At 43.4% G+C, this 27,106-nt stretch overlaps 1 protein-coding gene across 1 annotated transcript; it reads right to left on the bottom strand.

Annotated features, from left to right (window-relative positions):
- Positions 1-1,518: 1,518 nt before the first annotated feature.
- On the bottom strand, positions 1,519-26,266 carry ANP32B (acidic nuclear phosphoprotein 32 family member B). The gene is made up of 7 exons (XM_036074168.2): positions 25,887-26,266; positions 15,766-15,915; positions 12,174-12,296; positions 6,526-6,715; positions 4,119-4,243; positions 3,004-3,073; positions 1,519-1,968 (listed from the first exon to the last, which is right to left on the bottom strand). Exons 1-7 carry the CDS (start codon positions 25,938-25,940, stop codon positions 1,901-1,903), a joined length of 780 nt encoding a protein of 259 aa, XP_035930061.1. The 5' UTR covers positions 25,941-26,266; the 3' UTR covers positions 1,519-1,900.
- Between the last annotated feature and the right edge of the window lie 840 nt (positions 26,267-27,106).

The raw sequence follows: 27,106 nt of genomic DNA, 5'->3' as shown, positions 1-27,106 counted from the left end.
TTCCTAGGGAGTCCCCCAATCCTCCTGGTTGGATGCTCTCTTTCCAGCCTCTGAATTCCCCAACACTTACTGGACCTCTAGTTCCAGGTCCTAGTAAGTATCACTCCTGTCTTCTCTTTCCTACTAGTTACTGTGAGCGCCGAACAGCTGGCTTGTCTCCACCCCAGCCCTCTCCCAAGGAGCCTGGCCCAGCCTAAGTGCTTGGTAGATACTGCAAAGCTCTGTAAACATGAAAAGGCAGGAAAACAATTGTCCAAAGTCACTGTTTGATATTTGGCAATACATGCAAAACCCAGTTACAGAAGAAACTGCTTCATAACATATTGAAGATTTGCCAAATGGCAAAGGCCTTGTGTCTGAGGAAAATATAGTACCTGTTAAACTAGAAATCAAATTTAACTTTTTGGACTTTCCTTTGCAAAAAGCAAATTCCACTTTAAAGCCTAGAGACTTCAATTTTAAAGTACACAATCTGGGGGCGCCGTTAACACTACATAACTTTTTCTAGATATAAATTCAAATTAGATTCCAGTCTTTAACACTACTTTTATGCATAAAAACCCTACTCATTCTGGTGGCTTATAGTTTAGGATTTACTAAAACAATCCTCAATCTTCTACTACAAAAAATATTGACAACAAAGTCACGCATCTATTAAATGGTTGAGCCATTGAACACACAGGCTGCAGAACATCTTACCCCTCCCCCAAATCCCTTTAAGAATAGAGAAAATTTCCATCTTCTGGAAAAGCCGAGCTGACCTTGGGCAGTGCCCACCCGCTTCCCTGGCAAGGCTTTTCACATGTCATTCCTCCTTAGCACGCCTGTCTTGGTAACAAACCATACTCTGTTCACTTGTCAGTCAAACCCTCCATGTTTCAGCCTTGATGCAAAGCCCATTTTTTTCTTCAGACCTTCCTGTCAGTGAGGGTCACAGACCATCAGTGCTACAAGAGACTTCAGAAGCCATTTGGTCACACCCCCTCAATTTTACAGACTGGGAGGTGATCTAAAGGTCAATGCAAGGTCACACAGGAAATCAGTGGCAGAGGCAGAATTAGAATTAGGATCTCCCAGAACCCAGGGTAAGGCTTTTGCTTTATACTATCCTTTTTTTTTTAAATTCATCTATTACTTGAATCTAACAACTTTTATTGGCTTTCAGGGGCTCCAGAGCACTGAATTTCAAACTTTGTTTAAAAAAAAAAAAAAAGTCGACTCCCCTAGTAGAGAAATGAGGAGAATCAGGTAAGTGTTCAAAGATCCTATACACTTGTGCATTTCCTCTCAACAACCATTAACATAAAAATGTCAGAGAAACCAGTTCTTTAGTGTTTTAACATGAGCTTACAATTAAAGTCTAATTTAAAAATGTAAGCATACAACTAGGCTTTACCAAAGAGGAACGTGTTTATTTCACTTAAATTCTTAAAAATACTTTTTTGGCAGTTGACACATAAAATGTCCTAATGTAAAAAAATTCATTAAAAAGAAAAGAAAAGCATGAAAAAACAGACCCAAAATGTTAAGATTTTATTTACAAAGCTTCTTTGTTGTACAGAAAGTAAAAATGCTGTTACAGTCTCGGTGTAACTGGTAGCCACAGATGGCCGGCTCCCCAATCACAGCTCTCCACGCTACAGCAAGTCTGACATGAAAACCTAACAATGCTTACAATTTTGTTGGGATGAAGTCCCCAAGCTTGGTGGTGAATTTCCAAGAGGGGCTAAATGGAGGAAGGTGGAATGTCACAGGAACTATTCTTTGGCTCTTTGGGTGGGTGGGTGTCCTGGGGTTTGTATCACAGCTACCTTTTTTTTTTTTTTTAAACAGCTACCAAATCCATATGAGCAGTCCAACCAATACTGAACAGTTCTTTCTTTCCAAGTTATTTGGGGTCTTAATCATCTTCTCCTTCATCGTCTGTTTCTCTCTTCCTCTTTTCACCTTTCCCACTTTCTTCCTCTTCTGCACAATAACAAAAATTCACTTTGAGACAATCAGAAAGGTATTTGCCTAAGTTATTGCTAATGGAAGTAACAACAATGAACTTTTTGATGGTTGGGAGGTTTTTAAAAAAAAAAAAATGTAAGCTTGATTAGATTGGTAGGTTGCTGATTTTAAGAGGTTATTAACTAAAAAGCATAAATAGCAACCATTTAATGAAGAAGGGCAAAATGCACAGCAGCATCTCAAATGACAGCGAAGTTAACCCAGTTTTCTCCATTTTTAACTTGCTCTCTTTAAGTTGACTCAAATTTTGGCAAGTGAATATTAACTCAAAAGGTATTTCTTAGAATCCTTAGGTATTTGAGCCAAGAATACCTACACATCATCCTATTTTTTCCAACTAGTAAAAATTCATCGCTATGTCAATGAAATTACCTAAACGTGCAGGATGTTCCACAAAGCTCCCTAAAGGCAGGTACTGATCCCTGCCTATTGTTGTACTAGTGTAAATGTAGTCCAGTGCCTGGCACAGAGAGCAGACGCTGAGAAAGCATGAACCAATGGAAAGCAGAGCAAACAATCTGGTACTCTGAATCCCACACAGGTGTGAGAATCTATACTTCCAACGACTAACAAATAAATAGATGTTTCATTAGTTTTGTTTGTGGTAGGGAAAAGAAGTAACAGTAATAAAGTTGGAAAGGTGCTATTATTACATTCTGCAAAAGTTATGATCCAGTTATTAAGACTTTAGTGAAAGAATTCCCAAACCAAAAATCTCATGTGTGGCAGTAATCCAGACGATGGAGTCTAAAACCACAGTTCAAGCGTGGCGCCGAGGGCGGCCTCCTGTCTGCACGCGGGCATTACTGCCGGAGAGCAGGAGGTTTCACCAGCCTAGGCGCACCGACAGCGCTTCAGAAGCGCCTGTGAAGGCCACCGGGGGGGCAAAGGGAATTTTATTTTGTTCTCTGTAGTTTCAAATTCTAAATTAATGGACATTTCCCCATGATTTTTAACTGAGGAGGACCTAAGTGCTTGCGTTAGACTCACCTTCATCTTCATCTTCATCCTCGTCGTCTTCGTCTTCATCAACTTCTCCATCATGTCCAAATTCTTCTTCCTAAAGAAACAGCGAGTGCTACTGGATTAATCTGCCAACTTGAGAAGTACAGAGAAAAAGATAATTTGCCAATAAATGCTAACAATTCATCAAGGAGAAAACTTTTAATATTATCTTTATCTACTTTAATGTCCTGAAATCTGTCCATTTTTCTGAATAAGATTCAATTAAAATTTTCTTTAAAAACTGCTTCTCAGAAGTAAGCATTTTATTTGCCAGACATGTTTAATTAGCATAATTTATAACGGATAATTCGAGAAATGTTTAAAATCTTGAATTTCAGAAGAGAATTTTCTATATGCCCATCTTCATAAAAAGCTTCTTTTAAGAACTTAATTTCATTAAACACCTATGAGATTACACAAATTGCTCAGCTTTACTTTTTTTGTACTACAAAGCAATGTGCTTTTTGATGACATCTCATTTTCTTTGCCTGTTTTCACAATTTCCTTTGAGGTTTGTCAAAGTCAAGTCACTCCTTTCTCCTGTCCTTCTATGGCATTCAGCTCCTCAGAGATACTGTATCACTGGGTGTCCCATAAACTAGACTACATCCTCTTTCAAGACAGGACCACATTATGGATTAACTTTGCATCCCCAACTCTTTAAAACAGCAGGCATAGGATATATTTACTGAATTAAGCTGAACATACGAGAACAAGTTCAGACTTGGTAAACATATCCTTCCCTTCAACACAACCAAGGGGCAGACATACCATCAGCTCTCAACACTTCCAGTTTTCCCACCCTATGGAAAGGACACTCAACTCATTACTTCCTCCCAATAAGCTAAAGGGTCAAAACTTATCCTGCAGAGCCAAGCACTGTGTCTAATTAGCATTCTGTAAGCATTCCACTTAGTATTTACTAAAAGGGGGACAAGAATTAAATCAATCAAACCGTTATTAGTCTATTTACAAGTTTACTACTTTCATCAGAAGCCCTTTTCTTTCCTTTTTCTTAAAAAACAAAACAAAAACACCCTAAAAAAAAAGACCTCCACATTTTAACTACAAATAAGAAACAGAGCAGCAGTTATACCAACCTCCCCACTGACTTCGTCTTCATCCTCTTCCCCTTCTACATCTTCGTCTTCATCTTCATCCTCTTCATCATCAAACTCTTCCTCCTCACCATCCTCATCCTCCTCGTCCTCCTCATCTTCTCCTTCTGAAACAGTCCAAAGGAATTCATTAAATACCCTCGATGGCCCACAAGGCACACCTGCTGAGGTGCTGGGGTGCTTTGGTCTGTCCGTGAGACGAATGCTGGGCTACCTCAACGCCGAGGACACCCGTGCACCACACTGGCCCCCTTTCTCCCAGGCAGCTGCACCTCAGTCCCTCTGTCCAGCAGAGTCCCTTCACATCCGGAGGCCAGAAGTCCTGGTGGACTAGCTGGACACTACAACAGTTACTGATGAAAGGACAGAATTCCTGGGATTTGCTTCAAAGTAAGGAAGGGGGAAGTGGGCAGGAGTGTGTACGTATAAGATCAGCCGTGAACCAGTAATTTTTTTTTTTTTAAGATTTTATTTATTTATTTGACAGAGAGAAAGAGACAGACACAGAGAGAGCACAAGCAGGGGGAGCAGCAGAGGGAGAGGGAGCAGGATCTCTGCTGAGCCGGGAGGACCCTGAGACCATGACCTGAGCCGAAGGCAGATGCTTAACGACTAAGCCACCCAGGCGCCCCATGAACCAGTAATTGCTGAAGCTCAGTGATGGGAATATGAAGTTAGTTTTACTATTATTTCTATCTTTGTCTATGTCTGAAAATTTCCATAATAAGTTATCACCCCTGCCCAATAAGTAAGTAACAACGAGCTCCTTCTCTGAGGTAAGGGTACCACCACAAAACCAGATACCAGATGAGGAACCTGAGAAACACTCATAAGCCTGTGATGGGAGGGTCAGGGTGGGTGGGAACAAGCAGCAGGTCGAGAGGCACCTGCAACCTGTGTGTCTCCGCTCCATTTGGTGCAGGCCTGGAGGCAAGCGGTTCTTACCTTTCCTGGTCCTGGAGCCTGGGTGCTGTCTGGCTTCCTATTCTCTGCATGCTCTTTCTTCCCTTTCTTCTCTGCTTGGCTAACACTGATTCAAACGTTTGGGTCTCAGTTAAACATCACTTCTTCAGGCAGACTCGCCAGACCTCCTAATCCCAGCTCATACACTCTCACATGAGCACCTGATACTTCTCTATTATCACACGCTTTACTCATTTGTGATTACTTAACATTTCTCAGTAGACCGTAAAGACCAAGAGGACAAGAACCACGTCTGGTTTTTACTTTCAAAACTATATTCTACAGTGCCTGGCACATAAAAAATGCTCAAACTTGTTGCTTGACTGATACTCCCTCTCAGGAGCTGCTCTCCCCACTCTCCAAGGAATTTCCTTACAGGCTCTTGCACACATGGCCATTCGACCTGTTTAAGGTAAACTTAAATAGACAAGAGGCACAAGGGTTTTCAGGACTACCTGAGAACCTTCCGCGAAGGGCGTAAGGATGTACACCATCCTACATCCCCTCCTATTTTGCCTTGTCTCAAATCTGCTGTAAATTTGCGAAGATTCTACCACTGTATTACACCATTAATTGCACCCAAGCTGCCTGATGTTTTCCTCTACTTTTCTTAACTATTTCTGTTTTGTCTATTTTCATCTTTAAAGAAAAGGTATTTAAACTAGTGCTTCAAATACAGTAATACCACAAATTCCAGCAACATCAGGAATTCTAGGAGAGTAACTTTTCTTCGTGCTGACTTTTGTGAAAACTGATCGTTCTGCTTCCTCTAAGCCACTAGAGAGGCGAGAAACTATTTATCCTGAGTGGCTCAGAGTCAGTGAGTCACGGTGCAAGGAGAGCACAAGCTCATCAGAAAAGCTATTTTATTTACATTTGGATATAATGGACATGTACCTAGTATCTACGAAGTGCTAGGCCTTGTGAATAAAGATGAAAAAGACCATTCCTACCCAAAAGATCATCATAGCATAGCTGAAAGGGACAAGAATAGCAGAGAGTGACGTAAGTGAGGAGCTGCTTTAGCAGGCACAAGGAACCTAACCTAGCTCACGGGCAACAGGAAATGCAATCTGGGAGTGTTGACAAAGCTGAGTTTGTAAGGATTAAGTCAGACAGTAACCAAGAAAGGGGAGTAATGAATAAGGCAGGGAGACACGAGATGATGGTCCTCTTAGTAAACGGAAACCACAAATATTTCAATGTGTGAGGGCACAGTCTCCAAATTCAAGGCTAACCATTTTTATTTTGAATCATTTGAAGGCTTCAATGTCCTAAGATTAAATAGAGGTTCCAGTTCCAAATTTAATGGAAATGTCTATACACATGGATAGTCATTATTGTTCTCAATAGCAAGAATATTCAATAGCTTATCATGACCTTTGATAGGCAGAAATTAGGTTCACTGCATGTTACACCCACTTACCTTCATCCTCCTCTTCTTCATCCACACCATCCACCTCAGCATCTGAGTCAGGGGCTTCCCGATCCTCCCGATCATAGCCATCCAGGTAGGTCAGCTGGGGCAGGAGCTTGAAGACACTCTCTCGGTAGTCATTCAGGTTAGTAACCTCACAGTTAAACAGATCCAGGCTTTTCAGATATTCCAACTTTTTCTGAAGAAAAGGATTAAGAAACAAAATTCCTAAACCAAAGGAACATAAGCAACAAAACCCATCTCCCGAAGAGGTAAAATTCTAGGCTCTGTATTCATTTAGCTGCTACCAACTCAGCTTTATACACAGGAAAACATTTCAAGTCCTTTGCAACCTTTACAATAGGTCACTAGATCTTAGATTCTATAATCTACCTTCTACATCTACCTTCTCAGAGAACTTTCTTTTTCTGGCAACATTAGTAGTTTTAAGAAAAATGAATTTGAAAAAATATTTATTAAAACTGAATCTTCTCACAGTATGAGACAATTCAAACAGAATTTTAATAAATTTGGTTCCAAACTACGTTTTAATGTTCAAGTAATCAAATGGCCAACAAGAACTTGCTGGATATCAAGCCTAGTCTTCAAAGCTCTGGGGTGGCAGGATGGGAAAAAAAATTCATTCAATTAATCAATGCAATCAATCTTGAAGTACTTGAGATTTCTATTCAAAGACACAGATGTGAAACACTAGAGAATGGCATATAATAAAGCAAGAAGTGTAGTGATACGGTTATTCTCCAGGGAGAGAGGAGTCAGTACAGGCTGGGGAAAAGGAAGGGGCCCTCAAGAGTTGAAACTTCAGAAGGAGAGAAATACTCTTTTTTTAATTTGGGGGAAAGGATCAGACCATTACCAGACCTTTCTGATATAAATTTCTTCTGACTTTACCAGACCCTGAAATTTTGTTGCCATACCTCATTTGTTTAGAACCTTGGTTTAATCTACCTAAAATACAGAATACAACAGAGTTGGTATCTAAAAGCTTGGGCTGAGGAAGGTTTTCTGAGTAGCCAAAGTGGGTAAGAAAATGTCCATGTATTTTACTCAGAGATTCATTTGTTATTACAATTGCGTACTAGTATTTCAATCCCAGCTCTTATAAGTTGTGACTAGGGTGAAGGGAGACACTGGGAGGGCAGAGGTAGTATATTACAGGCAAGTAGGAGAGAGCAGCAGGAAGTCACAGCAGACCCTCTTAGGAAGGAGAAGAGGGGCAAGTGTTTAAAAAGGAAACACAAAACATCAAGTAGTATGTAGCCTTGTGCCCTCTAGAATAGGGCCAATAAGCCTGGAGGGCATAGGACACATAGCTTCATAAATGTCACTTTTAAGCGTTCTGAATCAGGAGAAAAAGCTTGGTATTCTCTGAGAAAGTAGTACCAAAACAAACAAACAAACTAAGAGGATCTCTGCATGAAGTTGCAAAAAATAAACACTGTTCAAAGGCTTTGATGCTTTATTGGGAAAACTATTTCAACATTCACAAGCACCCAGAAAGAAATGCAGATGAAAAAAACCTTGTCTTCAGGACTTGAGGTATCTTAGTGATTCAGGACAGTTAGAAAATGATTTAAAAATCTTTACCCTAAAGCAGGGCTTGGCAAAAGACGACTGGCCCATCCTGGCCCACTGCCTGTTTCTGTAAAATAAGTTTTATTCTAACATAGCCACTTCATTTGTTTATGTACTATGTACAGCTTCTTTCGTGCTAGAATAATGGCAAAAGTGAGTAGCTGCGACAGACCATATGGTCTACAAAGCCTAAAACATCTATGTGGTCCTGCAGAGGAAGGGTTGCTGACCCCTGCACTTACAGAATCTTCATCTTCCTGGTCAAAGAAGAGGTTCCCACACTTGTTTTATTTTCACTGAGCAGCCCTTGGGAACAGAGAGCCAAGCAGGGAACACAGAGCAGGGTTACAGCAACAGGCAAATGCACTCCTCAAAACACCAATGTACAATGATCCAAGAGTCTGGGGATCAAATAATGTGCTTATGTAAGTTAGTCCCCTGAGGTCTTAAGAAAGCTGTCCCCAGCCCTTCTAATCATAGGGAGAGCTGCTTTTATGTTGTGTAGCTTTCAGATTAGGTTCCCCACTGGGCAGGCGCTGACCTCCAAAAGCCCAGGTAGGACTTCTTGCCAAAGAGGGAAAAAATGTTGAAATACCACCCCAGACAACTAGCTGGCGACCCTGGGAACTCTTTTCTTTTCCACAGAAGGTTGTCTCTATACCAGCTAAGATACAACCACAAGTAAATTTAGGCAGCTTTCCCAAAGTCTAAAAATTCATCACTCAAGGGAATGAGCCATTTACTTCTCAAAATTATTCCCTAGGAACAGATGCACAAAAATGCATACAACCCCTGATCTTTCACACTCTACAGTGCCTCAAGCCCCTTCTCTAGTTCCATCTCCTGTCACAGTACACAGGACCTCCAAGGCCCACCTATTTCTGAAACTCCATGCATCTGTGAGATTTCGGCTACTTCCTGAGAGAAGAACCCATTATGAATAATTCAAACATGCCAAACAGTAGGCTAGAAAATGAAGTGAAAGCAAATAAACAACAAAATTCCAAGTAACTGTAGTACTCTAGAACTGTTTAAAGTAATAAAATTGTGCTTTAAGGACAAAATATACTACCCACAGATTATTCAGGACCCCAATGTAATGTGTAAATACTGCTAAAAAAAACCCCCCAAAAACCAAAAAAAAAAAAAACAAAACAAGAAACAAACAAAAAAAACGCCCAAAAATCAGAATGCTACCACACCAGAAATGTGGCCTAAAACTAATAGGCTAGCCATAATACACATTAAACATTTTATTAACAATAATTTTGCTTGCCTTCTTAGAATTTAGAAGGGCTTTGGGGGATGGTTTGGATGGCCCAGGTCTCTTAAAAAAGGTGTCCAAGGAAGTTTGAACTGATGCCTTCTTTGTCTCTCGATTAATATCCCTGTAGCAAGCAGAGGCATTCACAATCATTGCAATCACTGTAAGAACTGGGCTTGAAGTAGACGGTGTTCAAAATGTACGTGGTTAATGAGGATGAGGATGGTGTTCCCACTGAAGAATACTTTCAGAAGACAAAATGGACCCAACATTCCCCCCCTTCACCTTCTCCTACAGTTTTATTTTATTCCAAGATATAACTTCAGGAGACCTACCTAGCACCCCCAGGCATCTGAACAGCAAGTTCAGGAGAATAGTGAGAGGTCAAGCCTTTCCAGATGGCCCTGGGTGTGCAGCACTGTGGCTCTGTCACTGGCCTAGCCAGGTGTGTGACTCTGGACAAGGGATTCGGACTCTCCCAAGCCTCAGCTTCCTCATGCATAAAACGAGGGCCATGTTATTTCTTATTCTCTTTGTAGAAATGTTTTTTGAGGATTACTAATGAAATAGCATACATAAAGCATCTACTACAGTGTATGGTACATAGCAGATCCTCCAAAAATGGTAAATACAATGATTATTTCCCACTCTTCACTGTTCTAGGGGACACAGACTTTCACTGCCTCCAAAGGGCCCTCATACATCACTGACCAGGTCAGTTAACGCCCCAAAAAAACAACTCCCATATAACATTTGCTTCTGCTCTGCCTCTGTGTGCTGGGACATGGACAAAGGCTTCTGGTGAAACACCAAAGAGGACTGGGGTTGCCACAAGAATTAGGCAACAGCCAGCGATCCAGCAATGGGAGGGTACTGCGTGGCACTCTGTTCTAGAAAAAAGGGGTTCTTATGCTCACAGCGACCCTGAATCGACAGACCTATCATAGACACATAAACAATAAAGAAAGGTTCAGGGTAGCCTGTCTAGCTGGGAGACACCAGCACTCAATTTAGTGCTCCTGTTGGAATTCCCAGTTTAATGTCAATTTGGGTATGGAATAAATACGAAGGCAAAAAGAACAGGTCCCAAGGGCAGTGGAAAGAATGGTAGTTGGATTTGAATCTCTACTTTGCCATTTATCCTGTGGCCACTGAGTAATTATTTAAGCTCTCTGAACTTGGTTTCCTCATCTCTAAAAGGGAGACAGTAGTTCTCTTTTCTCTGGGTTACAGGAGGATACAATGGGCCAATGTTAATGTCCTTGAATACAGCAAAACTCACTAATGTTTGTTTCAACACTGGAAATGGGGATTGGGTTAGAGGAAATGAACAGAACTAGTAAAAAGCAAGCAGCCCAAGTATCTGGGTGTACCTATAATGGAACAAAGGGGCAAATTCAAGAAGCAAAGGTGAGAAACAGGCTCCCAGCATTTGAGAAATAGGAGCTAAACGTGGTCCACTGAATGAAACATAAAAATAAAGGGACTCAATAAAAGGTGATTTAACCTATATTGGAGCAGAGCCTTAATTATTGATTAGGAGGAAAAAGATGCTATAATTCTGGCAGGAAGTCCTCTTTGTTAAAAGAAGTCATAATTTAACTCTATCTTCCCTTGAAATATCGACAGAGCATTCTGTACAAGTTAGGTGAAACCCAAATATTTTAATGTACTGTGACACCAGAATAGATAACGATAGTAGAGAAAGATGCCTTATCCTCTTGGGTTTTGCTCTTCTGGATCCTAAGACCACTCAATATCTGCTTGCAAAACCCTCTCCCAATTAATGTTTGCGAGATAAGTCAAATGGAAACACTGACTTCATGTATATGTAAAAACAGAAAGAAACCATAAGTTTCTTTGGATAGTGTGAAACAAGTTGGGAGTTCCATTAGCTTATTAAAATGCAATTCAGTCTCAAAGCCAAATTTATAGAATGTCATATTTAGACAAATCAGTCACTTAACAATCTTGAATTCATAGCACTTTCCAGGTGGCAGCCACACAGAACAGCCTGGGAGGCTGCCCCACACTTTGCATTAACCTCTCCCTCCAGCTCTTTTCTGCCCTACAACTTCCATGTGGACTGGACCCCCATTAGCACAGCTTCCCAACTTACAGAGCAAAGTTAAGTGCATTACCTTATTTTATTCTGAGAACTCCTAAGTAAAGTAAGGCAAAGCTTATTATCCTCCCTGCTTCATAAGTGAGGAAACTGAGGCCCAGAGAGAAGAAGCAATTTGCCCAAGGTCACACAGTAAGCCTGTAACCCAACTGGCACTTAACTTTTTACAGCTTATCCCATTATGAAGACTGAGGATTTTGGGGTTCCCATGCAAAACTTAAGGCAACAGTGATCCAGCTGGGGCACAAGATCAATTAGAAGACCTAAAACTAACTGGAGCTGTCCTTGGACTGTTCATCTGCAATTCAGGTATGCCATCCAGTATGAACAGCTTTTTCTGTAAAAATATGAAAGTACAGAATAGCCTGGCCAGTTTGAGAAAAAAAATTTAAGATAAATATTTAAGTCTATGGTCAATATATGAAAGTTAAAAAGGACAAAAAAACAAAAGAATTCCCCTTTGAAGGAAACCACCACAGTATCAGGCAGGGAGAGCAAAGCCACAGGAACACATAACTAGAGAGGCCCTGATCTTTAAAACTTCTATAGAAAGTATTATAATAAAAACCACCACCTTCTTAATTATTATTTCCAAGCATTTCCCTCACCATAAAGAAATATGAAAATGAAAATGACCAGTAAGTCCTGGTTTCCAAGTTCTCACTTACTTACCAAAGGTTCCAAGGTGCTGATATCTTTCAGTTTATTTCCACTTAAGTTTAGATGTGTAAGATTTGGAAGTTTTTCTGCTAACATGTCCAGACCTCCAAAGATTCTATTGTCACTGAGCTCAAGCTGCAAGAGAATATACAACATACACACAAATACATAGAGAAACACTTATCACTAAGGTGTTGTAAGTAGCAAATACAATTCTTAAATACTTATCAAGATCAAATAATCTCTGTTCCTATTAGGGCATGTTTGTTCATTTTGTTTGATTAAAACCAGATAAGTAGTTTACAGATCCCAAGAACATTTCAGGGGAGGAGAAACAGGTTGGATAAGAGTTGCATTTCCTTAACCAGCTGCTAATTAAATAGTTTGCTCAAGGTCTGGCCCCTAACATCTGTGAATCCGTTTTCTAACCTAAAAAGTGGGTCAAGACAAATTAGAATTCTTTGAGAAGTTGCAATAGTCTATACCTGCCAGGAAGGGTAAATGGTCTGTGCATTCTAAGCAGCTTATTCCTCGTGCCAAACAAAGCTCACTATGCCCACTTGAAACCTGTTCTGGTTCTGTATAGTTCTGACACATTGGAAGGTTCTCTACCTGGAAGCCACCAGAGAGTGTTGCTCCAAAGGCTAAGGGAAGGGAACAGGTCCCAAAGCAAGCCCTTAAAGAAGCTCCATGACCTCAGGAAAGTGAGTGGGGAAACAGCTTCAGGGTTGCTGAAACCAACTCCCCAGAGGCCCTTTCTTGCATAAACCCGGCACCAGCCTTTATGAGAACCTACTCTAATTTCTTAGTGGCAGGTCAAGTAGCACAGCAAGTGGTGTGCCAATGAAGGAATGAGCCTTCACGGAGGAATTAGAATCTGAAGTGAAAAGAAATTGGGGCCGGAAAAATTAGACAGTCGAGAGCATATAATTCAAACTCCTCATTTTGCAGATGAAAAAACTCAGGCCACAGAACTGGTTTTAATTCTCTAGTTTAAGCGCAACAACAATGCCAACCAAATCTAACTCTTACACAGTATCTAAGTGCCAGGCACTGTTCGAAACACTAGAAATATACGAGCTTATCTGCTCTTACAACAACCCTATGCGGTAGGTAGAATTATTACCTGCATTTACAGATGAGGACAATGAACTGTAACTCTATGACTTGCCCTAGATCACACAACAGTTACAGAGGTGACCGAGGACTTGAAGCCAGGCAGACTAGCTTCAGAAAAATTCGCCCTTTCCACTATGCTATGTACTCAGAATAGCATGAACCACTTCATGTAGTTTAGTCTTTAGCATGCAATGAAATGAACTACATGATGCAGAACAGAGGAACTTTTAAAAACTTGCATATTTGTTGAAAGAATGAGTTTAAAAAACAACTTAAGTACTATTTAGGTGTTACTAAATATTTCAGAAGAGGAAACACAACATTTCAAAACATTTTTTTCCTTCCCATGGGATATTCCAAATTATCTAGTCATGCTCTAGATTTATAAATACAAGTCTATGGGCGTCTGGGTCGCCCAGTTGGTTTAAGAGTCTACCTCTGGCTCAGGTCATGATCCCAGGGTCCTGGAATGGAGCCGGAGTCAGGGCCCCTGCTCAGCAGGGAGTCTGCTTCTCCCTCTTCTTCTGCCCCTCCCCCAGCCCGTGCTCTCTCACTCTTCTCTCAAATAAAAAATCCTTTTAAAAAAAATACAAGTCTATCAATAAAGACTCAAGTGTTAGCTTTATGGAGATTTCAGTAAATCAAAACAAAAACAGAGACCACTTCCCATTTCCCTTGATTGGTTAGACTATCACACATACATAATATTCTTATCCTTTCAACATGAATATCTTAGGGCATAGAGATAGCAAGGCAATCTGCCAAAGCATTTAATAGCATATTTATTTTGAAATGAAATCAATGTGTAAATTTAGAAAACCTGTGATATTTACACACTAAAAATTCTTTCAGAATTCTGTTTCTTTTTAAAAAAACAATCTATGCTCCAGGGTAGGAAGAAAATAAAGTCTGTATCAGTTGTGAGAACGTCTTATCTGCCTTTAAGTTTGATTTGTAGATCTCTCCACTCCTCCCTAACTCTGCAAATAAGTGATTAACGAGGCTTCAGAAGGATTTGATAAAGCCTTTATATAGATGGTCACGGATTCACTTCTCTCCTATGTCTGATAGTACAGACCACAGTAAATCAGGAAAATGTATCAGGATGCTAGGAAAACAGAACGCGAAATACACTAGGATCATACTAGCATCAAGTTTATGCAGATACATGCTAGAAAGCCATCAGTTGTTTAATGGGTTAATCAGAGCTCCCAGTGTCACCAATAACCATGTAAATATAAAAGGATTACACTTGAACCTCTAAAGTAGATGCTTAGCAGAAGAAAGGGAACAATATACTAATTTAAATATAACAGGATTATTCTTTCTGATAGGAAGATAAGTTACCTGAAACTCATGAGGACTGCCTAAGCATTTATTACCTAAATAAGGCTATGAATAAAAAAAGCTTCTGGTTTTTAATTCATGTACTTAACCCACAACCATCTCCTCTCAGAACTCAAGCAAGCTACAGAACAGCCTACCTGCATTTTGCCTAAATCTGATTACAGATTTCTATGTGTACCTTTAAAGTTCTGCTTAAATTCCCTAATAAAGTGAACACCAAAACAGTGGAAAAGTCTGCAATACTTACACATACTTTTCATTATGTAATAGAAAAAGTACTGGTTTAGGAAATAGGAGATACGAGCTCTAGTTCTGGCTCTAGTACTAACTTCTTTTGTAGGTGGCTTTAGGCAAATCACTGTACCTTTCTGGGTCTATTGCTATGCCTATAAAGCAAGGGACTAGGCTGGAAGATTCGAGCAAAGTTTCTTCCAATTTGACATTCTGGAGCTCCAAGACAGTTACATGTGCAAGGACATGAGAACACATTTTTCTTGAGGGTTTTTAATTGGTAGTGTGGAGGGTGATTTATAATTAGACCAATAAAGTACTAACAATAAGCCATCAGCTAGGATGGAAAATATAGCTTTGTTACAATGAATTCTTGCAGTCACAACCACATTTCAAACTTTCTAGTCATTAAGAATTACACAATGGGTTTGAATTATCATAGACCACACACCTGAAAAGTCTTTACTGAAACTCACCCTTAACCAACAAACATAAAACATGAAGAGTGGGAGGCACCTGTGGTTCCTAAACCAGAGCATACTAAGAAAAAAATACAACATAATAACATATAGCAATTAACCAGCAATAGCTTAGTCACAAAATATTTTTCATAACTACTATTTATTGAGCATCCAACATGTATTATTTCTAAACATCACAGCAGTTGTGTAAGGCTGGGTGGTATCACCAGTTTACAGGTGAGGAAATTGAGCCTTAGAGAGATTAAGTAACCTACAGAAGATCATCCATCAGGGAACTGGTGGAGCTGGAATTCAATCCCATATATGCCCAGGTCCAAAGGCCACTTGCTTTCTGCTACACTAACTGCTTCCTTACAGGTAAAATCATGTATGTTTCCCCTTCTCAGGATGTTCTCTCTTTAACTGCTAAAGAAAAAAGTACTTACCTTTTTCAATTTAGGTAGTTTGGGGAGATTTGAAACTGAAATCAAGCCTACATTTATTAAACTGAGGAACTCTAAGTTCACAAATTCAGCTGTTAAGCCCTCAATTTTCCCATCATTTGATTTGCAATTATCCAGGACAAGTTCTCGAACCTGTGGATGACAAAGGGAAAAAAAGAAAAAAATAAGCTTTCAGAACCATACATAAAACAAAGAACAAAGCAAAACCTACAACCATAAACACCCAGCAAAAGCATCCACATACAGGGGCAGCCTCTATTTAGACCTAGATTACAGTTATAAATAAATGAAAAATGATTAAGCCTTTAGTAACAGTATGCTAATAGATATCAAGGATGGGATTTTACACCATGGTATAAAGATTTAAACTCTTTACTTTCCAGAGACAGAATTAGAGTTCTTAAAATATAAGTGAAGAAACTATACCCCCTTATTCCTTTTCCCAAGTCTGTTCCCCAAGAGGGGGGCTTTAACTATAAAAGCAGAGAAAACACCCCCCCCCATCCCACTGGCTGAGTCTCTCTCAAGGCCCAGGGGACTGACACAAGAAAAAGAGGAAAACTTTACTTTTCCTATCAAATCCCTGAGAGATTTTGGCAACAGTATACATTTCCACTTTTGGTTTTATTAATCTTCACTAAGATTATCTTGATAATCAGAAGGGGTCAAGAATCAAGAGGCCTTAATTCAAAACAAAGACCAATCTGGGTTACATGTGAAAGATATTTCCAGGGGAGAAAACTGTTAAATTAGGTTCCTTTTTCAGGCCATAAAATCTCCTTTGTGGGTCCTGAAATTCAGAATTCCAATCCATCCAAGGGTATCATATCTGAAGATTTTATTATTTTAAAGTAAGATCTACACTCAGCATGGGGCTTGAACTCTTGAACCCAAGATCAAGAGTCATATGCTCTACTGACTGAGCCAGCCAGGCGCCCCACAATTTTAAATACTGATCACTGTGTATCTACCATGCTAATCCCTACTTCCATTCTTGCTCTGTGGTTGACTCTGAAACTTGCAACTTTTTAACAAATTTTGGACAATTTACAGTGATGCAAATTAGAGCTAACGGCCAAAGGCACTCTTGCAGTAAATCTACTATGTTAAATAGCATTAATCAAGCATGTGTATGGAAGGGAGACCCTCATAGTTCTAAAATGAGAATATGAGCTAATGTCTTCATCCTCCCATACAAAATCCAAGGATACTACTCTAGTAATTGTTACCATTACGGAGAATTTACTCATTATTCTTTGCACCACCAGACCCTCCCCCATTTACAGAGAAGGAAACAGATTTAGAGTCAGTGATACCCACACCACCACAACTTCTCACTTGCTTCTTCACTACTTCTCACTACCCTGTCTACTTCCTCCTCTTAAGCCCTGGTTACAGTTAGGATACATGCAGGCCAATTACACCTTTTACTTCTTTCCTTCCTTCATTCCACGTTCCTTTACACACCTCTGCCGTTTTCCCCTTTTCTGCAGAAAATCACATCTGAAATCTTAAGGTGTCAAGTGAGGAGGGGTGGGCTCTATAAACAGATGCCCAAGGTCTTATCCTGGCTCTGCCACTTACAACCTGTGTGACCTCAGAAAAGTCACGTAACCTCTCTGTGCCTCAGTTCCTCATCTGTGAAGGGGAGATAATAGCATTCATGGCATGGAGTTGCAGAAGAGTAGCACCTGGAACATACTAAATGCTAAAAAAAAGTAACCTCTGGGGAAAGTGATGAGGGCAACAACAGGGACCTCTGCTGTTTATTCGTATCTGTACTGAGCTTTTTATAAGCATGTATTTCTTTTGTATTTAAAAAAAAAAAGTACAACCAACAACCATAAAAATAAAGTCAACCAGGGGCACCTGGGTGGCTCAGTCATTAAGCGTCTGCCTTTGGCTCAGGTCATGATCCCAGGGTCCTGGGATCGAGCCCTACATCGGGCTCCCTGCTCAGCCAGGAGCCTGCTTCTCCCTCTCCCGCTGCTTGTGTTCCCTCTCTAGCTGTCTTTCTCTGTGTCAAATAAATAAATAAAATCTTAAAAATAAATAAAGTCAACTGTAACTGCCCACACATCTAATACAGCAATACAACTAAAAGTTCTCATTTGGTTCGGGGGATTTTCTATGACTGTAGCTCACAGAGAATCCAAATTATTATACAGAATGACACTAATATGCCAAAACCCAAGTGAGGAGGGACTAGAGTTAGCCATATTGCCTCCCAGCTCACTGGGAGAAATCACCTCTTGGATATTTCTTTCAACTAGTAAAATTCCACTGTAACTAGTGTCATCAAAAACTACCATAAAGGGGTGCCGGGTGGCTCAGTCGGTTAAGCAGGTGCCTTTGGCTCAGGTCATGATCCCAGTCTCCTGGGATCGAGCCCCCATCAGGCTCCTTGCCCAGGTGGGGAGTCTGCTTCTCCCTCTCCTCCTGCTTGTGCTTGCTCTCTCCCTCTAATTAATAAATAAAATCTTAAAAAAAAAAAACTACCATAAAGATTCAAATGTGAACTAAAACAGGTTTGCTGAACCAACAGCAGAATAGGAATTAAGAGGAAGGAACTGGAAGGGGAAAAACAGGTGTTAAATGGTTCAGATCTGCAGGTTTAGTTGCTGGGTATGGAAGATGATGGAGGGGAAGTTGAAGTCTGGCTTAGAGAAATGGGAGCCATGTAGCTAGATGGAAATAAGTAGGGAACAGCTTTCTGAGGGGCAGATGTAATGAATACTATGAGGGATATTGAGTTTAAGGTTCCTTTGGGATCTCCAGACAACTGGACATGTGGTCTGGGGTGCAGAGGAGGGTTGTCAGTTCTGTATTTGGAGTCATCAGGGCAGGAAAAAAGAGTGGAAGGATGGAATCCCTAGGAAGAGGACCAAGGACAGAACCCTGGGGAATGTGCAAAAAAGACTTTGAGAAGAATCAGGAGTGGTACCAATGGTGAAGCATTGGTTTCAAACACCTGTAAAGGCTTCTGAAATAAGGCACAAGAAGTTATTGAGGAAAGAATTGAAAAAAATTAGAAAACAACTTCAAATGCCCATCAACAAGGGACGCATTTCCAGGATACACTGTGGGATGAAAAATGTGCAGAATAGATTCACTTTCTTATATATACAGAAAATCTCTCAGGAAGAGAAAGCGAGTGGCTGGGAGACCTTCCTATATAACCTTACTTAGCCGGCACCTGGGTGGCTCAGTCGGTTAAGCGTCTGCCTTTGGCTCAGCCTGTGATCTCAGAGTCCTGGGATCAAGTCCCGTGTCAAGCTCCCTGCTCAGTGGGGAGTCTGCTTCTCCTTCTGCCCAGCCCCCACTCATGCTCTCTCTCTCAAATAAATAAAATCTTTTAAAAAAATCTTATTTAGCATTTCAATGATGATAATATTAATCTATTAAAAGAATAAAGATTTAAAAAGTCACCACTAGACTTCAAGCTTCATGATGGGCAAGGTCATGTCTGTTTCAGTCACCCCTACACCCCAGTATGAGAAAGAGCTTTCACAACTGTTAAATGATGAAAACTGGTCACAGGCTTGTCAGAGTACTGCCTACGGGTTTGTCAGGATTGTAGGGGATTGAGTAGATGCAGCCAATAGAAAACTTGGATATAAAAGAGAACCTCTTTCTGATCACAAGTATTATCACATCAATGCAAGAAGTACGTTTGTCACTGTTAATATTTTGGTATATTAGCTCAGTCTTTGTATATTTCATATATAGGTGAGATAAAACTCTATTACTTAGCATACTTTAACAACTCGAGTATTTTTAATGGCTAAAGAAATTAGAGTATATGGATATACCACAAATTACAATCCTCCCTGTTGAATATATTTCCAATTTTCCCTTTTATAAATAATGGCATGATATCTTTTTACACAAAACTTCTGTAATCAGGATTCTTTCCTCACAATCGACTGCTAGGTGAAAGAATAGAGACATTTGAGTCTGTTATTGAGTTCCGAGTTCTTTATCTAAAATGGCAACCAACCCTTGTTATTTTTGTGACCTTTCTTGATATACGGAAATTTTAGGTATTTGCATTAATTTGTTTTCTCAAGGATACCGTTTTTACCTTGAGAAAGAAAAAAAACAACCCCGAAGAAACATGGACAAAAAACAGACAAGCAAAAAAAAAAAAAAAAAAAACAGATCACATTAAAAAAGTTGATGTGCAACTACAACAATAAAAGCTGCATATTAAAAATGAGATAGATCATCTGCTATGGAGAAAGCCAGGATGGATACAGGTGTAGGTGAGTTTATAAGTGGGAGAGCAAGAAGTTCAGGGAATGCACACCTGAGACCTTTAAATTTTCTCCACGAGTAGGAGGTAACAGAATTCACTGGGGTGAATCAGGCAGAGGATTGTATGGCTCAGCAGAGAAGGCATGCCCCTTGCCTTTTCCAGGAAGGCTGAAGTAGTAGTAAAGAAACGTGGCACCCCCCGGAACAAAGAGCCAGAGGCACAGTAAGAGGATAAGCCCCTGGGGAAAATGCACAGAACAGAGTGGGACTTACTGAAGAAAGCAGAGACCACAGGGTTCTACTTGGGGCTGTGCCCGAGGACAACAGGTCTGGAAAGCCAACCCTCAGCAGCCTTCTTCTAGCCCGTATAAAGTTCTAAACAGGAGCACGTGAAAGGTGTTTGCTCTCAGGCACTGGGTCAGCAGCATTTGAGAAAACAGCCTTCCCCCTGCCCTATTCCTTGCTATGGAGGGACCCTGACTTGCTTGCAAGGGATAGAACTGTGGGAGAGGGGACAGAGGGCAGGGAGTTGTGGGTACATAACCCCGTGGCCTCCCAATCTAGTCCCAGAATAAATGAGGGATTCTAATCAATAAAAAATGGCCCCAGTTTCTCCTTCTTATGTTCCAAATCCTCACAGAGCTGCTACCTAAGGAGGTAAGGTTGGGCAGGCATTTGTACATTGTACAGGGAGCTATTTAGTCCAAGAAAAAGTTAGCTGGCCTTCTGCTTGAAGATAGTTTAACTTTAGAGACCAAATTTACTCATCCTTCATTTTCCAATTAAACTAGATTTTTTTCCAAATATGAATTCAAGGTAAATACTTAAAAACTAAAAATAATCCATATTATTTCCTATTTAACTCTTGTTTTTGTTTTCTGCAACTATCAGAAAAGCAATACTATTTTCGACTACTTTTTAACCGAAAAATCTGAGAAATATACTGTATTCAAGTTATGGGGATTGGTGCTAAGGGCCACAGACAAAAATCAAGCAATTTTCCTTTCATCCTCTCCAACTTGCTCTCACTTTCCACTCCCCTGGCTACTCAAATCAATTTTACCTAACTGGTTTGGAACTGGTTGGGTGATTTTCCCCAATTAGAATGGTTATAATTGTTATAAGAGAGGGGGAAATGTATGGAGGAATTATAGATCATTTTGAATTATCAATTCCTTTAGTTAAATTAGAAAAGTAACACATGGTTATTGCAGTAAGTGAAATAATCCAAAAATGTAGAAAAAGCAACTCCTGCCATCTTTGTCAACTTTCATTCTTGAGTTAACCAATGTTCAAACCTTCCACCTTACCATTATTTTAAAAGTGTTTTCAAAATGACAGAATTTATATTAATGGTTCTCAATTGTATTTAGGTGACAGGACTACCAGCATGAAAGAAGGAAACACCCATATCCTATTGGTGGGTAGGTAAAGAAAGGAACCATTCTAAACAATTTGACAGAAGACAGGTTCACATTACAAGATGGTCATTTCAGTACTATTTAAAATGGCAAAAAGCCTTCTAACCACCCCCATAAATTAAATTATGATCTATGCAGACATTAACAACGAGACTGCAAAATAATAGTGACACAAAGAGATAAAGTTTACTGTATTTATATAAATATATGCATTAATAAAATTTGAATTTGGAAAAAATTAAATATTTTGGCAGACTATATACCCGAATGTCTAGATGGTAGAAATCACACAAACACACACACCCCATCCTATTTTATTTTTGTTTATCTACATATACTACTTTTGGCTTACCTGTACATATTTTTTCCTTCAATTTAGATATAATACTTAAAAAATGAAAAAACCAATTAGTTGCTATGCAATCAATTAGAATATCCCATTATGCTAAAAATTACATTAATACACACAAGATGACAGAAGTTGGGGAAAAAATTTTAAAAGGTGCAAAGTAGAGAAAACTGAAAAGTGTCTCCTAAGACTACTCTTATTTATAGGAGAGGAGTGTCTAGTCTTCGCACACAGCCCACCAGAGTCCCACAGAGGCATCCACTGAACCACAGGAATTGCCTGGCTTTCTAACTGAATGAAAAACTCAAACAGCTACCATCAAGGCTGGCTGTCCCTGGATGCATAGTTAATAAGGTGCTCATAATAGAGTGCCATGTTTGGTGCAATGGAAGGATGACAGCCTCACATAAACAACAGCTATTTTTTCCATTTTGGAATATAACTAAATTATATCTCACTAGCCCCTATCAGTGTCTCATTTCAAATCTGAAAATACCACCAATTTCTGTGATGTATATGGTGTGTTCTAGCACTACACAATTTGTTCTCAGTGAAGTAACTGACAACACAATATTTTGTATAAAATATTTCTTATCCTTGCCTGTATTTTAAAATGGTGATCTCCATTCTTTATGTAGATTTTTAAATGCCATCTTAGGCATTTTCCACTATGAGAACACACCTAATATTAAGAGCTGTTTTGGTCTTAGAAAAAAACCTGAAATACACATTTCTTTGCAAGTCCCCTCTTAAATGTTCATACTTGTGTTTATAAGGAGTAAGAATATAGTAATATGTGAACTGAACCTATTATCTTGGTCTCGCATACGCTGGCCAAGGAACACAAGAAGGTAAAAGTGTTGCCAGGGTCATCTTCACACCTCAAAATAAAAACAAAAAAGCCACACACACAATAAAAGCCCATCTGGTCTTAAGAAAAAAAAATTACAAAAAACATTTGTGGTCAAACCTCTACCCTCCTCAAACACTTAGTTCTCACTTGATGGCATTAAGTCAATCATGGAATGCATGTATGCATTTCAAGAGCCTCCTGTCCATATTCTAACTGTAAATCCGAAGAAGAAAAGGTTTTCTTTTCCCAAATGACAAGTCTGCAGGATCCCAGAGGCCAAGCCTACTCTCTAACAGCTGGCCCCACAAACATAAGGGGCCATGTGACTGAGTTTGGTTTTAAAGGAGTCCTCTTCGAACTTTTCATTTGCCTCAAGGATGATTCTTTTGTGCAAAACACTATTTTTTAGTTTTAGAATGTCCTTCAAAACCTACAGCATTTTCTCCCTGGAAAGCCTTCAATTTAAGATCAAAGCTTTCCTTTCTTAAAAACCTAACTCTTGGGGCACCTGGGTGGCTCAGTCATTAAGCATCTGCCTTTGGCTCAGGTTATGATCCCAGGGTCCTGGGTTCGAGCCCTGCAGCATCGGGGCTCTCTGCTCAGCAGGAGGCCTGCTTCACCCTCTCCCACCCCCCACCCCCGGCTTGTGTTCCCTTCTCTGTCAAATAAATAAAATCTTAAAAAAAAAAAAAAAAAAAAACCCAAAAAACCTAACTCCTGTTATCTCAGTCTCCTCCTCAGGGTTCCCAGGGGAGCCTTTCTTTACCTGTCCCCCAACCTTAGCAGGCTTCCAGGACGCTCCCAAAGCCCCTAAATTGCACCAGTACAATAGATACCACCGGGTTCTGAGGCTCCAGGATGGAAGGGATTGCTGTCTAGTTCACCCTGCTTTTCCAGACCCTGCCATACTGCTGGTACTCAAATATTTATTTAATAAACCAGTGGATGGTTGTAGGCTACTGCTGTCCAGTAACAGGAGCCTAGTCGCCTGATAGTGCAACTGAAAAACTGACTTTTAATTTAACGTTCATGAAACAATCACATGACTGACCTGTCTTTGGCAAGAGCGTAAGGCCTAAGTTGATTTTACTTGAAAAGTTAACACCTGCTCCTATTTTATTTAAGTATTTCTGAAAATATCCTGGTTACTGCATATGTGAAAAAATTCCATATAGTGAGAACATCAGCCCAGTTGTGCTTCCCAGAGGCGACAACATTGCTCTTACCCACTACTTTAATAGTACTTTACTTTTCGCACAAAGAATTGAAATTCTAGATTTTAAAGTGCCTTGAAGATCCACGTGCATACTTTTGGAAATTTTGGCTAAATCTACTCCACATTCTACTGACTCGCAGCTACGCAGCAATAATGCAAAGGTCTGAAGTTAACAACTCCTCAAAATGAGAACACAACTCTTCAAGTCTGAGGGTGCGAAAAGGCTTAACCATTCAATACACTAGCACGTGGCCGACACAAAATGTCTGACTGTGGACGGATGGGGCTGCCGTGGTCGAACCTCAACCTGAAAACCCAGGGGACCAAGTGGAGACGCCAACCCCTCCGGTCCTCCAGGGACGCGCGGGGCGCTTCTCCTCGTACCCCATTTGTGGGGACACCAGGAGAACGGAGGTGGATGAATTTCCACAAGTTGGCAACTTGTTACCCACAGCTACCTGACTGCACGAAGCGCGCCCACCGTTCGACCGGGGCAGGCTGAGAGGACTTCCCCCGGGCTTCCCCACGGCGAGGGAACGCCACTCACCCGACGCCCGGGTCTGGCGGAGGCGCGGCCGCCCCGCTCGGGCGCCGGGGAACATGGCCCCGCGCCCGGCAGCAGGGAGGGCAGGATGGAGAAGAAAGAGGCGATTCTCAAAGGCCCGCCCGCCGCTCACGCAGCCGCCGCGGCGAGTGCCGGCCTCCCTGGAGCACGTGCGGGGGCAGAGGCCGCCGAGACCGCGCGGCCCGCGAGCCCAGCCGAGGCCAGCCCGTACCCCCGGCTCCTGGCTCGGGCGGAGGCGGCCGCCTGGCGTTGCCCTTTTAAGAAGGGGGGAGGGGGCCGGCGGCGCGCCCGAAGAGGAGTCGAGCCGGAGGAGTCCGCGGCGGCCGCAGCGTGCGGCTCCCGCCAATGCCAGCCGAGAGCCGGCGAGGCGGGCGCAAAACAAGCCAGGGGCTCGGCCCGGCAGCGGTGGCCCGAACCCACAGGCCGGCTTACGCGGCGGAGGGAGACGAGCGCCCGCCAACATGGCGCTGTGTCGGACCGTGGCGCGCCCCGGCTGGCGCGAGGAGCCGCAGCCCGCCCACACCGAGGGGCCAGACTCCGGGCAGGGGCCCCGGGCTCCGCCGCCACGGCGCGGAGGAAAGGCGAAGCCGCCGCCACCGCCACAACGGCTGGCCTGGGCCGACCGGGGCGCGCCCTGGGAGGCCGGGAGTGGGAAAAGCCCGGAGGACGAAAGCGGAGCGAGAGAAATGGGGGAGAAAGTTTTATTTTTAGGCTTGAAAAATGGCGGGAACCGCGTCCTTTTTTTCAAACTTGGCCTCGGAGGGGCGGCGGTTGCGCCACCTCCGCGGCCCGGCTCGCCCCTCCCCCGCTCCGCGCGCCAGGCCGCGCCCGCCCAAGCCCCCCGGCGCGCGAGGGGACTCATCGCCCCCCTCGGAGGCCGACAGCCCCCTCCTCACCGCACGGCCCCTGCCCTCGGCCCCGCCGGCGCCAACCGCGAGGCCCGACTGGAGGAGTACCCGCCCCGCCCGAGCCCCTTCCGCGGCCGGCCCGGGGCGCGCGGAGCCCCGGCGGGCCGAGCCCCGGCTGGCCGCGCGGCTCCTCGGCAGGCCCGGCCTCCGCCCGGCCGCGCATCCCGAGAGGCTGCAAACATGGCTCCCAGCGTTACACAACCCCCTCCTCCCTCCCTCGCCGCCGGCCACACGCACACGCGCTCCTCCGAGAAAGGACCCCGGCGGGCGAAGAGCTCAAAGTTTGCTTTCCCCCACCCCACCGCCTTCCCCAGACGGCCGCGGGGGCCCTCGGACGCCAAAGAGTTAATCCCCGCGCGCTCGCTCCCCCCCTCCACGCCCGCCCGCCCGCCTTCCCTGTCCGAGCCCGCGAGCTGCGCCCTTCTCCGAGCCGGGGCCGGCGAACCCGCGGCCCGGGCCCCGCAGGTGGCCACCATTACATGCAAGTCATCCGGGGTGTGGGGGGAGAGGGCGCCCGACGGGGGTTCTACTTACAGCTGCCGGGGTCCGGTTCCTCAGCTCCAGGTGGATCCTCCTCTTCATGTCCATGTTTCCCTCTTCCCCCCTCTTCAAACTTAACTTTCCGCGGCGGGGGCGGAGGGGGGAGAGGCGTCCCGGCCTGCGCAGCGAGGGCCGTCGGAAGGGGTCTGCTGGCGGTAGAGGCCGGCGGCGCGGTCCCAGGCGGCGGGCGGCGTGCGGGCTGGCGAGCGGAGCCCCCCGGAGCCAAGTTACTCACGGGAGCGGAGAGAAACCATGGAGGGAAAAGGGGGCTGGAGCGCAGCGCTGGTCTCACTACCGCCGCCCCCGGCCGCGGCCCCGCACTGCGCTTAAACCGGCGACGCGGCGCGGGCGGCTGCTCGGCTCGACTCGGCCCCGCGCGGCGCTGCTCGGCTCGGTGGCCGCGGCTGCACCAAGGACGGGGCGGGGAGACGCGCGGCGGGAGGGGCGGAGGCCGGGGGGGCGGGGGTAAAGGCGCAGCCCGGGGGACTGGAGCGACTTCCTCCCTCCCTCTGACTGCACGTGGGGTGGCTGATGTAAGACCTTGCTCGGGGGGCTTCCCCGCCCGCCGCCGAGCCCAGACCCCCGGGCGCCACCTCGCCGCGCTTGGAGGCGGGTCTCCGGCCCGCGCTTGGACGTTTGCTCGGAGGGCTGCGGGGAGCCGTAAGGCCAAGTCCGTTCTCGGAGGCTCGACCAAGCCAGCCCGACGCCCGCTAAGTCGGGAGACGTGAGGGGAGCGCGGGACGGGGGGTCGCCTTCCGCTCCCTCACGCAGTTCGAGGCCAACAATCCCGACTCCGCGCTCCATGGCCGGGCCGGGGAGGGCAGTGCTGCGAGGACCCCCCGTCGGGGGCGGAATCGCTGCCGGCCCGCGTCGTACCGCGTGGCACCGGGCGGAGTCGGCCTTCGCGGCCTGCGGGCACCGGACAACCCCGGCCGCCCGCCGGAGCCACAGAGGGGCCGAGTGTCCCCGAGCTTAAGAGAATCTCCGTGGGTTTTTTCCTGACATTTAAATATAGGCTAGCAAGGCAGCAATTAGCATTTCTAATGGAGTCTCGGAGTTTTACAGAGTTTTCCCGCAGACTTTTATCTCATTTATTCCTCAGGGCACCCCTGTGAGGTGTGTAAATTCTCGGTGGGCTCTGTTTCGGCGGAGCTTGGCAGGTAGCCTTTGTAATGGTCTGGCGCGGAGAACAACCACTCTGAGAGCCAGGGTTA

Source organism: Halichoerus grypus, chromosome 14, assembly GCF_964656455.1.
Source record: "Halichoerus grypus chromosome 14, mHalGry1.hap1.1, whole genome shotgun sequence".
NCBI classification, from domain to species: Eukaryota; Metazoa; Chordata; class Mammalia; order Carnivora; family Phocidae; genus Halichoerus; species Halichoerus grypus.
The sequence above is the reverse complement of the archived record's forward strand: the minus strand, read 5'-3'. Positions and strand labels throughout refer to the sequence as shown.